The sequence below is a fragment of the Eleginops maclovinus genome, chromosome 10 (genome assembly GCF_036324505.1).
Source record: "Eleginops maclovinus isolate JMC-PN-2008 ecotype Puerto Natales chromosome 10, JC_Emac_rtc_rv5, whole genome shotgun sequence".
Classification (NCBI taxonomy): Eukaryota; Metazoa; Chordata; class Actinopteri; order Perciformes; family Eleginopidae; genus Eleginops; species Eleginops maclovinus.
Genome location: NC_086358.1, coordinates 8,973,947 through 8,984,842, shown reverse-complemented (window position 1 = coordinate 8,984,842; position 10,896 = coordinate 8,973,947). Strand labels below are relative to the sequence as shown.

The 10,896-nt window shown below is 40.8% G+C and overlaps 2 protein-coding genes across 3 annotated transcripts in view; one reads left to right on the top strand and one right to left on the bottom strand.

The window, feature by feature from the left end:
- Positions 1 to 220: 220 nt before the first annotated feature.
- On the top strand, positions 221 to 4,885 carry LOC134870604 (hyaluronan-binding protein 2-like). Of its 2 annotated transcripts, XM_063892844.1 has the most exons (13): positions 265 to 354; positions 450 to 462; positions 987 to 1,076; positions 1,603 to 1,713; positions 1,911 to 2,033; positions 2,196 to 2,312; positions 2,508 to 2,679; positions 2,958 to 3,052; positions 3,262 to 3,499; positions 3,577 to 3,719; positions 3,790 to 3,927; positions 4,294 to 4,436; positions 4,694 to 4,885. In XM_063892844.1, exons 1-13 carry the CDS (start codon positions 289 to 291, stop codon positions 4,847 to 4,849), a joined length of 1,605 nt encoding a protein of 534 aa, XP_063748914.1. In that variant the 5' UTR covers positions 265 to 288; the 3' UTR covers positions 4,850 to 4,885. The 2 variants fall into 2 exon arrangements, with proteins under 2 accessions (XP_063748915.1, XP_063748914.1); XM_063892845.1 differs by lacking the exon at positions 450 to 462 and having other exon boundaries at positions 221 to 354.
- The window catches only part of nrap (nebulin-related anchoring protein), a 19,475-nt gene continuing 12,512 nt past the window's right edge, over positions 3,934 to 10,896 (bottom strand). Inside the window, 16 exon segments of the mRNA XM_063892841.1 lie at positions 3,934 to 6,017; positions 6,139 to 6,294; positions 6,770 to 7,081; positions 7,481 to 7,588; positions 7,686 to 7,790; positions 7,884 to 7,982; positions 8,228 to 8,332; positions 8,411 to 8,719; positions 8,899 to 9,006; positions 9,102 to 9,206; positions 9,293 to 9,391; positions 9,615 to 9,719; positions 9,918 to 10,115; positions 10,204 to 10,317; positions 10,545 to 10,652; positions 10,752 to 10,856. Coding sequence (XP_063748911.1) covers positions 5,742 to 6,017; positions 6,139 to 6,294; positions 6,770 to 7,081; positions 7,481 to 7,588; positions 7,686 to 7,790; positions 7,884 to 7,982; positions 8,228 to 8,332; positions 8,411 to 8,719; positions 8,899 to 9,006; positions 9,102 to 9,206; positions 9,293 to 9,391; positions 9,615 to 9,719; positions 9,918 to 10,115; positions 10,204 to 10,317; positions 10,545 to 10,652; positions 10,752 to 10,856 — 2,412 coding nt within the window. The 3' untranslated portion in view covers positions 3,934 to 5,741.

The following is a 10,896-nucleotide window of genomic DNA, read 5'->3' as shown; positions in this document are numbered from 1 at the left end:
CTCCTTAGTTGTAAATATTTACAGAAATTAAATGTATTGAGTCAACACACACACACACACACACACACACACACACACACACACACACACACACACACACACACACACACACACACACACACACACACACACACACACACACACACTACGACATAATCGATGCAGCTGGCTAAAGATTGACCAGTGTGTGGGATGTGTTGGGTATCCATAAGGTTTTTAGGATTAAAGTCTAGATGAAGCTCTAGATGCTCAGTCTTCTTCACCGTGCTGAGAGTTAAACACAGCACCATGCTGACTGCAGGGGCCCTAATCATATGCCTGTGTGCACTGAGTGTTCGCGGACATGACCCAATGGTAAGTTTCTAAATATCTTCATAAAGAGGATGATTTAATTCTGAATGACAAGGAAACGTGCTGATCTCTTCTCTCCTGTGACTTTGTCGTTCCAGCTAGATGCCATGTGTAAGAATCTTTTCTACAGTTGAGGCGGCACACATTTCATGAAATCCGTATCTGTGACACTTACTCATTTCTATATCACACTTAGCAGCTAGTTGTGATTCCAACTGAAATTGTTATGTCTCATTCTTTTTCTAACTTATTGGGCTGTATGGTTGATATTTGATAATGTCTAACTTTTTTGAACACAATGACATCAATAAATCTTCAAGTGAGATAGAACTCTGTAGCATGCATGTGCATTAAAAATACTTCATCATTTTTATTCAACCGCAGTATTCACTGGTATACTGTCTTGTATTCAGTTACATAAGTTATATTTACATCAATTTTCTTGAACTACTTTACTCTCAAGTGCTCCAACCCCATCCAGATTCTACAATTTGATGTATTTATTTTCTCTGTAAAAAGGACATCAAAGGTTTTCTCTGCTTTAATTTAGTAGTTGACTTGTTTTTATTAAAGTCTGTTTTGACTGCTTTTGGTTGCGACACTCCAGTGTTTAATCAGCTCTCTGTCCTTGGCAGACGTGGACTATGGAGATGACTACACCACCGACTCCCCCTTCACTGTTTTAGATGACGGCAACTGGTTATATGACCTAATGGAGGAGTCCAGTAAGCGGCCCTGGTTAATTATACATTACCAATTGTACATGTGTCTTCAAGGTTTCAAGGTTTCAAGGTTTTATTGGTCATATGCACAGCATATACAGCGTATATGTTGGCAATGAAAATCTTATATCCCATGCTCCTCCAACAACTCAACATACATGGTGCAAATAAGATAAATAAAATAGTGCAAAAAGAGAGAAGAATATTTACAATAACAACAATAAAGATTTGAGGATGTGAAATATATACATATGTGGAATACATTGAGAGTATTTAAACACTTTACACTGTTGAATGAAGAGGTATGGACAGATGCATATATTACGTATAACAGATGTATATGGCAGATATGTATAATATATAGATATGTGCACTATAAACAGATATGTATGGCAGATGTGTATAATATATATATATATATATATGTATGTGTGTACTATAAACAGATGTGAGTAGACATTCACAGAGCTCAGGAGTTCATCTTACCTTTAAAAAAAAAAGGAATCATTCCTTTTCCTTTCATTTCTAGATATTTGTGATCCAAACCCTTGCAACAATGGTGGCTCGTGCCAAAGAAAATCTGATACAGAGTTTGCATGCTACTGTCTTCAGCCATACATAGGGAAGAGGTGTCAAAAAGGTAGGATTTTTGTTTATTAAAAAGCAATGCTCATTTGAATTCTTGGTTACTTTTCTGATTGTATTGGGGGTTTTCAATCCATTTTCATAAACTACGGTAGTCTTTTTTATGGACTTACAAGAATATATTAATGTTTATGCATGAGGTTCACACATGGCTAAAATGAACTTTTGTTAACTTTTCTTTTTGGTATATAGTGAGGAATGTTTGCGAGAACGTCAGATGTGGTCGTGGTGGTAACTGTGTCATGAATGTAAAGAATCCCCCATACTATGAGTGCAAGTGCAGACCTCCCTATACAGGGGCCGACTGCAGGTCATGTGAGTATCCTAAAGCCCATCTTTCACTAAATGTTATAATCCTTTGAGAGAGAATGAGCAGCACAATCAGTTTAGCTACAGTGCCTAAGCTACATTTAGTTTTGGACCATTTTCTTTGAGAGTTGATGATGCGCATCATTCAATTGTTCATGTCTGTATCAGTGCCAAGTTCCGTCTGTGAACCCAACCCTTGCCTGAATGGAGGATCTTGCTCGAAAGGGATCCGGCGCTTTCGCTGCTTCTGTCCCGATGGATATACTGGGAAGTTCTGTGAAATTGGTAAAGATAAAAAAAAACATATTATTTATTTGTATTATTTACCAGCACTTTGTCCTTATCTATAGTTTCTGTTGTCATTTATCGTTAAAGTTAAAAAAGGCTGTATTTGTGTTTTGAATGTTACAGATATTCTTGTTTGTGAGATTTGGAGCTTTCCTAACGTTTTCGTCCCCCACATATTCTTGTGTACTGTAGGTTCCACTGACTGTTATGTGGGAAATGGAGAGACATACAGGGGAGTCGTCAGCATGGCAGAAAATGGGCGGGAGTGTCTCGACTGGCATTCCTATTTTATTGTTTTAAATGGAGAAGATCCTTTTACCATGTACTCAGACTTTACTGGACTGGAACAGAACAACCACTGCAGGTATAGTCAAATTAGGCCAATAAATTAGACATTTTCAAGTGAAAAACGGTCTTATTCTCCACCCGTAGCTTTAGATTGTATTTTTGATTTCAGAGTCTAAACCTCCATATCATTTCCCAAAACAACTTTTGGAGATTGTTCATGTTATACATGTATCATAAATACTTCAACATATTCAAATATCTCTTCAAATATAGTTTTTTTGTAAAAGGATTTAAACAAATGAAATTCACAGTATCACTTTTTACATAGTAATTATTATCTATTCAATGGTTAAGGAACCCGGATGGAGATGACAAGCCTTGGTGTTTTACTAAAAAGGATGGTAAACTGCAGTGGGATTACTGCAATGTCAAGAAGTGCTCTGATGGGGGTAATTACACACACACGCGCACGCACGCACGCACGCACGCACGCACGCACGCACGCACACACACACACAAACACACACACACACACACACACACACACACACACACACACACACACACACACACACACACACACACACACACACACACACACACACACACACACACACTGTGTTCCTGTACCTACTCACTCTTCTCTGATGTCCCTCAGTCTCACCCACTGTTCCAACCATACCACCAGTTCCAGGCTCTCCCAATTTCTCTCAATGTGGGAAATCCCTGCCTGTTCGCAGTAGCAGAATTTTTGGCGGAAGAAAGGCTGTCCCGGGTGCCCACCCCTGGCAGGTGTCGGTGCAGAACAAAGCCAAAGGCTCCTCCTTTGATTTCCAACACTATTGTGGTGGGATCCTCCTCTCTTCCTGCTGGGTGCTCACTGCTGCACACTGCATGTGGGTTTGGCATTTCTATTGTTAGCCAATTCCAATGTCTTCTACAAGCCTACTTATTTATTGATTTCTTTTTTCAGTGAATCTAATTATGATTACCAAGTGGTGTTGGGAGGAGTGAACATAGAAAAAGAGGAGGAAATGGACCAGACCATTCCAGTAATACAAACCATTGTTCATGAGAACTACAGGAGCACTCCCAAAGCTCTATACAACGACATTGGTTTGTAACACAAATAAAATATAGCATTTTTGTGTGCATATTTTGATGTATGTACTTATTTCCTGTGTAGCTCTGCTGAAGCTCCAGGTAACGGACAGCCCTTACTGCGCATGTGAAACCCGATTTGTGAAGGCAGTGTGTTTACCGGACCAGGCCTTCCCTGCTGGAAAGGAGTGTGTGATCTCTGGATGGGGAGCCACGGAAACACGTAATAAAGTTTTTATCACAAGTTATTTAATGATAGGTAAACAGTTTATTTGGTACAATTATATTTCAGTATTGCATATCCATAAAGTTAAGGGACTTGCAAGAAACAGAAAGGTCAAGATTGATGCAGAAGAGGCCAAAATACATCTAGCCTCTAGTTTGGGTCACTGAATCCTACATTTTCCATAATGCAACAGGATAACAACAATTAGCTCCTTTTTTTGTTTTGGACTGAAACTAACAGAGCTAAATCATTCGCTTTTACTACTGTGAAATGTCACAATGTCTTCATTGAAAAAAGCTCTTTCAGTCCTGTGTCTGTTTGTTTCTCAATCTCATACAAATTCACTTCAATCTCCTCTTTTAGTGAGGGTCAGCCCCCAGCTGTTGAACGCTCGGGTTTTCATGATCTCTGACGAGAGATGCAGAAATCTTGATGACTACAGGAATGTATTGGACAGCAGCATGTTCTGCGCAGGGACTCTGCAGGGCGGCATTGACTCCTGTCAGGTGTGTATGATCATAAATGGGGAGTATCAAGGTGTCAAGGCATGCAGGGTGCTCATGAAAGAGATATTTACATGGCTACCTTCAAAGCTATAGCTGTTAAATCTAGCAATTTGTAAAAAAGGAGCCAAAAATCATCCGAACTTGATGACAACACAATTACAGATAGCTTTAAAGGCATCAGTCTTGTATTGAACTTGTATCAGATGCATTGATCTTTTCCTCTATGGCCCTCAATTTGTTGTTTTCTACCTCTACAGGGAGACTCAGGTGGACCCTTGGTGTGTGAGAAAAATGGCACACAGTACGTCGCCGGTGTGGTGAGCTGGGGTGTGGGCTGTGCTGAGAAAAACAAGCCTGGTGTCTACGTTAACGTCAACTCATTCACTGACTGGATCAAAAACAAAATCAACTGATGACTATATTCATTCAATAAATACTGTGATGTTTGCCATTGGCTCTAAAAGATGTGTTTATTTTGGAAAGAAAATCCGACAACAGCTTATTTTGCCTTGAAAAAAGAAAACCAAGTTTATTCGATCAGTGATAAAACCAAGCATTTACTCCCAGCCCAGCTTTGAGTCAAAATGGGCATTGATACAAACTCACGAAGCTGAACCTGCCAGACAAAATGTAGACCACACATTTCAGTAGGCCTTAACGTCTTTATCACCGAGGCTAGCTCAAAGTGCACTAGATGAGCAGACCTCATAAGAAACTGCATGTTTTCCACGGCTGCCACAAGGTGTATGCCTTGCTTATATGATCTTGTTGTTCATATCTAAAGATAAATGAAAAAAAAACAATTGAAAAAAACCTTCTGCGGTGCTGGCAATCTCTGGTACGGCTTCATTATCTTCTAATCACACTCAATATGAACAAAATTCAAACTTCCCATTTCAAACATGATCATTTTTGTTCTGGTTTTGGTATTTCTGATGTGTTTGCTGCTGTTGAATGTGGTCCTTTGGAGGTGATTTAACCCATGCAGAAGTTTTGATAAAATGTCAAAAAAACAGCTTGCAATAAATCTAAAAGTAAAGTTTCTTTTTTGCTCGCCACATACATTGACAATCCTTTAATCTAACTTGACAAGTCCTTTCCTTATTCAACATGCTTATCCCTTTCGTTATCATTTCTACTTCATTTTGCAGTTCTTGTTGCACCTACAGTACTTCGTCTGACTCTAGCGTGGCATCTCATGTATCTACATCACCGCAGCACACCACTTGTAGAGTTACCCGCACTTTCTTAAAGCTGCCATCTTCACCATTCCTTAACACAATCATCAATAAAATCTCCTCTGATCTACGCGTCTGTTATCGCATCATCTTTACTAGATATGGACGTCTGGACGGTGTTCTGGATGGCAGCCGATGAGGAGGACGAGGTGGTGCTGGACTTCTTCTCCATGGATCTGAAAGATGTGCTGGTCTTATTTTGGACGGTCTTAATGGTCTTCATCCTCTTGACGTGGAGGACCTCCATGGCGTCCATGTTGACGCCTTGTTTGATCTCCTCGCTGGTCTCAAACTGCTCTGAGGCCTCCTGCTGTTGCTGCTCCATCTGCTGCTGGCGATGAACCTGAAGAGGGGCGAGGAGAAAGTTAGAAGGATCATTTTTGAAGAATTTGCTCACTGTGTTGGATTTGAATTGTATAAAAGGCTTATTTGTCATAATTTAATACTGTTCATGTTTGCCTCACCATCATCATGTGCTGATAGTTTGCGATAGCCTCATCAGTAGTGACTCCCTCAGCAAATCCCAGCTCTGCAGCCCGGCGGGCCAGCTCGGCCTTATGGGAGCCGGGAGGGGTCCAGCCCACTCCTCTGGTCCAGTTCAGGTCTGCCTTGTAGTTCACCTGCAATAGAGAGCAACAACTAATTAGTCAATTTAGTTGAAATTGCCCCACAAGACAGGAAATATTTGGATGTGGTACAGTTATCTTCTCGACATATATATCTAATTGAAGTACTCCCAAAAACCAACAACTATTTTTACAATTAAATTCCGTAATTATGTAAGTACTATGTCCATGTCAGCATAGAGCTTTAAAAGGCCATTCAAGTTAAGTAAAAAATGCAATAAAATATAGAACCATTTTCCTTTATTTTTTATGTAGTGGTGCATATCGGCAAATAAATGTGTAATAAATCAAATCAAATTGCCACAACATGACACCTTCTTCCTGGACTGATTTGTTGATTACCTAATATCGATGAAAGTGAAAGTGAAAGTTTGATAGTAAATATAGTGAAATGAAATTATGACACTGTCTGAAAAAAAAACCCACTAGAAATGATTTGACCCTATACTCCGCATGCATTACTACTTACGTCGCTCTGCAGCTTGTAGGCCTGCTTGGCATGCTTGACATTGAGCTGCTCCGGGTCACAGGTGTAGTCGTGGAGCTTGTTGCGGTAGGTGAGGTCACTAGCCTGAGCCTGACTCTTTTTGGCCTGCAGGAACTCGGGTTGGTTGGCGTGCATTTTGTACTGGCCGCGGTCCTCTTTGGACTGGCGTTTGTACTCCAGGTTGCTCTGGAGCTTGCTGGCTGCCATAGAGTGTACCATCTTAGGGTCGTCCTCCACACAGCGCAGCCCCACCTGCTGCCCCTTCTCCTTCACGTGGGACTCCTTGTAGCGGAACTGAGGGAGGAAGAAAAATACATTTTCAGAAAAGTTTAATTAATGTTACTGGGATTAAATGTAGCTTCAGGGATTGTACCTCTAAATGCACTTCCATACAAACGAATGAAATACTTTGATCCAGGATACCGGAGAAAAACGTTTCAAATCATTTTGTGCTATAAGTAATAATTATAAAATAAATTAAAAACTGGGCGATAAACACGACATCTTGGGAATGGCTGTAGATAAATTAAGGTGTAGCACGTGGTGTAAAATACATTGAACTGTTAAGACGTCTAACTGTATTTTCCCTATATTTTGAAAAAGGTGCATAAGCAGTAAGAGCTGCTAATGAATCCTAATTTGTGCTTCAAAAGAAACGTTATGGACTCAAAATGAATTATCAATTCAACTCACGTCACTGGCCATTTCTCTGGAGGCCTTTGCAGTCTGGAAGGGAATAGCATCCAGCCTCAGGTCATGGCCAGACGTCTTCACCTGCTCCCCAGACGCCTTGTAAACTTTCTATAACGCAGAATAATTAAAAAGATGAAATTTCAAAGATAAAAAAAAAGGTTCCAAATGTATTTTGCCATATTTAGATTATGAAAAGTATCCTTACATCACTTATCTGCTGGGCATTCATCTTTGCTCTGACAAATTCTGGGTCATCTGAATGTAAAGTGTACTTATGCATGTCGTCATTCTTTCCAGATTTGTACAGCCTCTGCAGCGGAAAGACATGAGCGGTTCAAACAACAGGAATGTAGATTGGGACTGAATTATACCATGATAATTTAACTTATTCATTTCAACCCACCTCACTGCAGTGTTGATAGCTGGCCTTAGCGTGGACCATATCAGGAGAGTCGGTCACTGAGGTGAACTTCAGGCTGTCTGGCAGCTGACGATATTTCTTCTGCATGAATCAAAACCACACACACTTTAACAGTAGGAAATATAAAGAAAATATTACAAAAGAAAGGTCTTTTAGCAACCTCCAGCTATTTTTATTTCATTATTCATAAAATAAAAACATTTTGCTCAGTACTTTATTGCCCTGGAGAGGAATGATTCTAAAGGCCTCCTGATTGTACTTGCTATAGCCCTGTTTGGGACAAATGGCATGCTTTTTAATAAATACTATTTGCCCAATCTACTCACATCACTTAGGAGATCTCCAGCCTTCTTAGCCGACTCCAGCTGAGGTGCACCCACTCCGTCCCAGGCCACTCCTTTCATGTAAGTGAGATCTGCCTTGTAGCGTTTCTATACATAAAGGAATAAAAGGTGTCAGTCAAGTTCATTATACCATGCATTTTCTACTTCCTCGTCCACACCTCTCACCTCACTCTGCAGGTCGTGAGCCGCTTTGGCCCACTTGACCGTCATGTCGTCAGAAGGCAAAGTGTACTCGTGCAGTCTCTTCCTGTAGTCCTGCTCACTGGCCAGGGCCTGGGAGTTCTTAGCTGTCACCAGGTGAATCATGTCAGGGTCAAGGTGGTACTGCCCGCTGGTCGTCAGGGCGTCCTTGCGGTACTCCTGATTGCTGGCCAGCCGGCCCGCCTGCAGGCAGTGCACGAGATATGGGTCGTCTGAGGCGCTGACCCCAGTGTGCTTCCCTTTCTCCAGCAGGTGGTCGTGTCTGTACTTGTTCTGCAAAAAAACATGGACAAAAAAATGTGTAGTGCTCTACGTCCAATATCTCCACCAGGAGGAAACTCACACCAAAACAATGTCTTTTGATAAACCGCACTACAGGATAGGTAGAATAAAAAATGTGTATTTTAGGCTGAACTGTCCCCTTAAGGTTTTTAGGTTCAGTTTGATCTTACATCACTGGCGATGCCCGTGGAGCTCTTGGCAGCCTGGAACGGGATGTCCTGCATGGTGAGTTTGTAGCCCTGAGCCCTCAGCGTGTTCCAGGACTCTCTGTACTTGGTCTGAAGCAGAGAGACAAACAACCAATGTAGATTAACCTTAAAATACCACACACTCATTGTTATTGTACAGTGCACTGTTCACAGGGAATGTGTACCTCGCTGAAGTTGGCTGCATTGATCTTAGCCTGTGTAATCTCTGGTCTCTCAGATGTTATAGTGTAGTGATGCTGGTCGTTCACCCCTTTCTCTTTGTACAAACGCTGGGAGAAAAACATAACACAGCTGTATAGATCGAAACGGTGATGGTTATTACAACAGAACTATAAAAATAAGCACAATGTCTCACCTCATTTGTGATCTGTCCACTGAGTTTGGCATGGACGATGTCTGGTGAGTCAGCGACAGAGGTGTGCTTGAAGCTGTACGGCTGTTGGCGGTACTTTCTCTGTTAAAGAAGAAAAATACAAAGTTAGTCTATGTTACGTTTTTGTGAAATTCAAAGTTAATCAAGTACATTTTTGATTTCTTAACAAAGTCATGAACACTTAACTGTTTTTCAATCCGGAAATTAGTACATTTCGACATGCAAGATATATTTCTGATAATATAAATGACATTGTATGAACAATTAACAAATTAGGAAAATATTAAAAAAGAAGATTTCCTACATCGCTGATGAGGTCCGAAGCCCTCTTGGAGCCCTCAATCTGCAGGGCTCCAGTGGCGATCCAGGCCGCACCCCTCAAGTAGTTCAAATCAGAGCGATACACTTTCTGTAACAAAAACCCACACAAAGAAAACAAGTTTAGTTTGAGTAATTGCTTCTAAACTGTTTAATTAAAAATGTACTAAAGTAAAATACTACATGTATTGTTTTAAAAATATTTGATAATCAATGTATTTATCCGATTTATTACGTGTGGTAGCTAAAACACTTGTATTATTATCTAACAAAAGAACCACTTTCTCACCTCACTCTGCAGAGCGTACGCTTTCTTGGCAGCCTGCACCTTCATGTCATCAGCCAGCGAGGTGTACTGATGCAGGGTCAGCCTGTAGTCCTGATCACTGACCAGAGACTGGGCTTTTTTAGCATGGGACACCTCCAGCATGTCCATGGACAGGTGGAACTTCGACATGTCCTTTGCAGAGTCCTTCTTGTACTTAATCTGGAGAGATTCAGATGGACAAGAAAACAATGTTACAGTACACTATTGGATTTTTCTGTCTTCTGAGTAACAGTTCAAATGCACTCACATCACTCTGCAGCTTGCTGGCATTGACTGAGTGGGCGATGTTGATGTCGTCCTGCAGTCCCTTCAGACCGATCATCTTCCCTTTCGTCTTCTCAAATTCTCCCTTGTATTTTTGCTGAAAGGAAAAAATAACTCACTTGATTTTGAGTAAAATGTATCAGTGTGTAAATCATTACACAGACAAATTAAGAAAATGTACATACAGTACAAGCGATGCGTTATTGTTACCATTTTATAGATAGGATTTTTTTCTGTGTTAAAAAACTATATGCAACTTTAAAATAAAGTATTTTAAAGGCCCACAGTGAAAACTACATCGATAAAAAGAAGTTTCATGCTCACATCACTGAGGATATCTGCAGATGCTTTTGCAGACTGGAAAGGAATGGCGTCCAGACTCAGCTTGTAACCGCCATCACGTATCTTAGTCCAAGATTCCTTGTAGCAGCTCTGTAAAAGCACAGGTGTGTAAACTCAGTGCCACATGAGGACCTCACACACAGGCAGCTGAATGGATGGATTGATTGTCTGTTCTCTGTTTGGTTTTACCTCGCTGATGTTTATAGCATTGAGCTTGGCCTGAACCATCTCCGGCAGCTCTCCGCTGAGTGTGTAGTTGTGCTTCATGTTTTCACCCTTCTCCCTGTACAACCGCTGCACAAAAGAAAGAAATACCTCATATTGACAGTGAATA

Coding starts and splice junctions, on each gene's coding strand:
- LOC134870604 (XM_063892844.1), top strand. CDS start 289: ATGCTGACTGCAGGGGCCCTAATCATATGCCTGTGTGCACTGAGTGTT. Junction 1,714..1,910: donor AGGGAAGAGGTGTCAAAAAG/GTAGGATTTTTG, acceptor TTTGGTATATAG/TGAGGAATGTTTGCGAGAAC. Junction 3,053..3,261: donor CAAGAAGTGCTCTGATGGGG/GTAATTACACAC, acceptor GATGTCCCTCAG/TCTCACCCACTGTTCCAACC.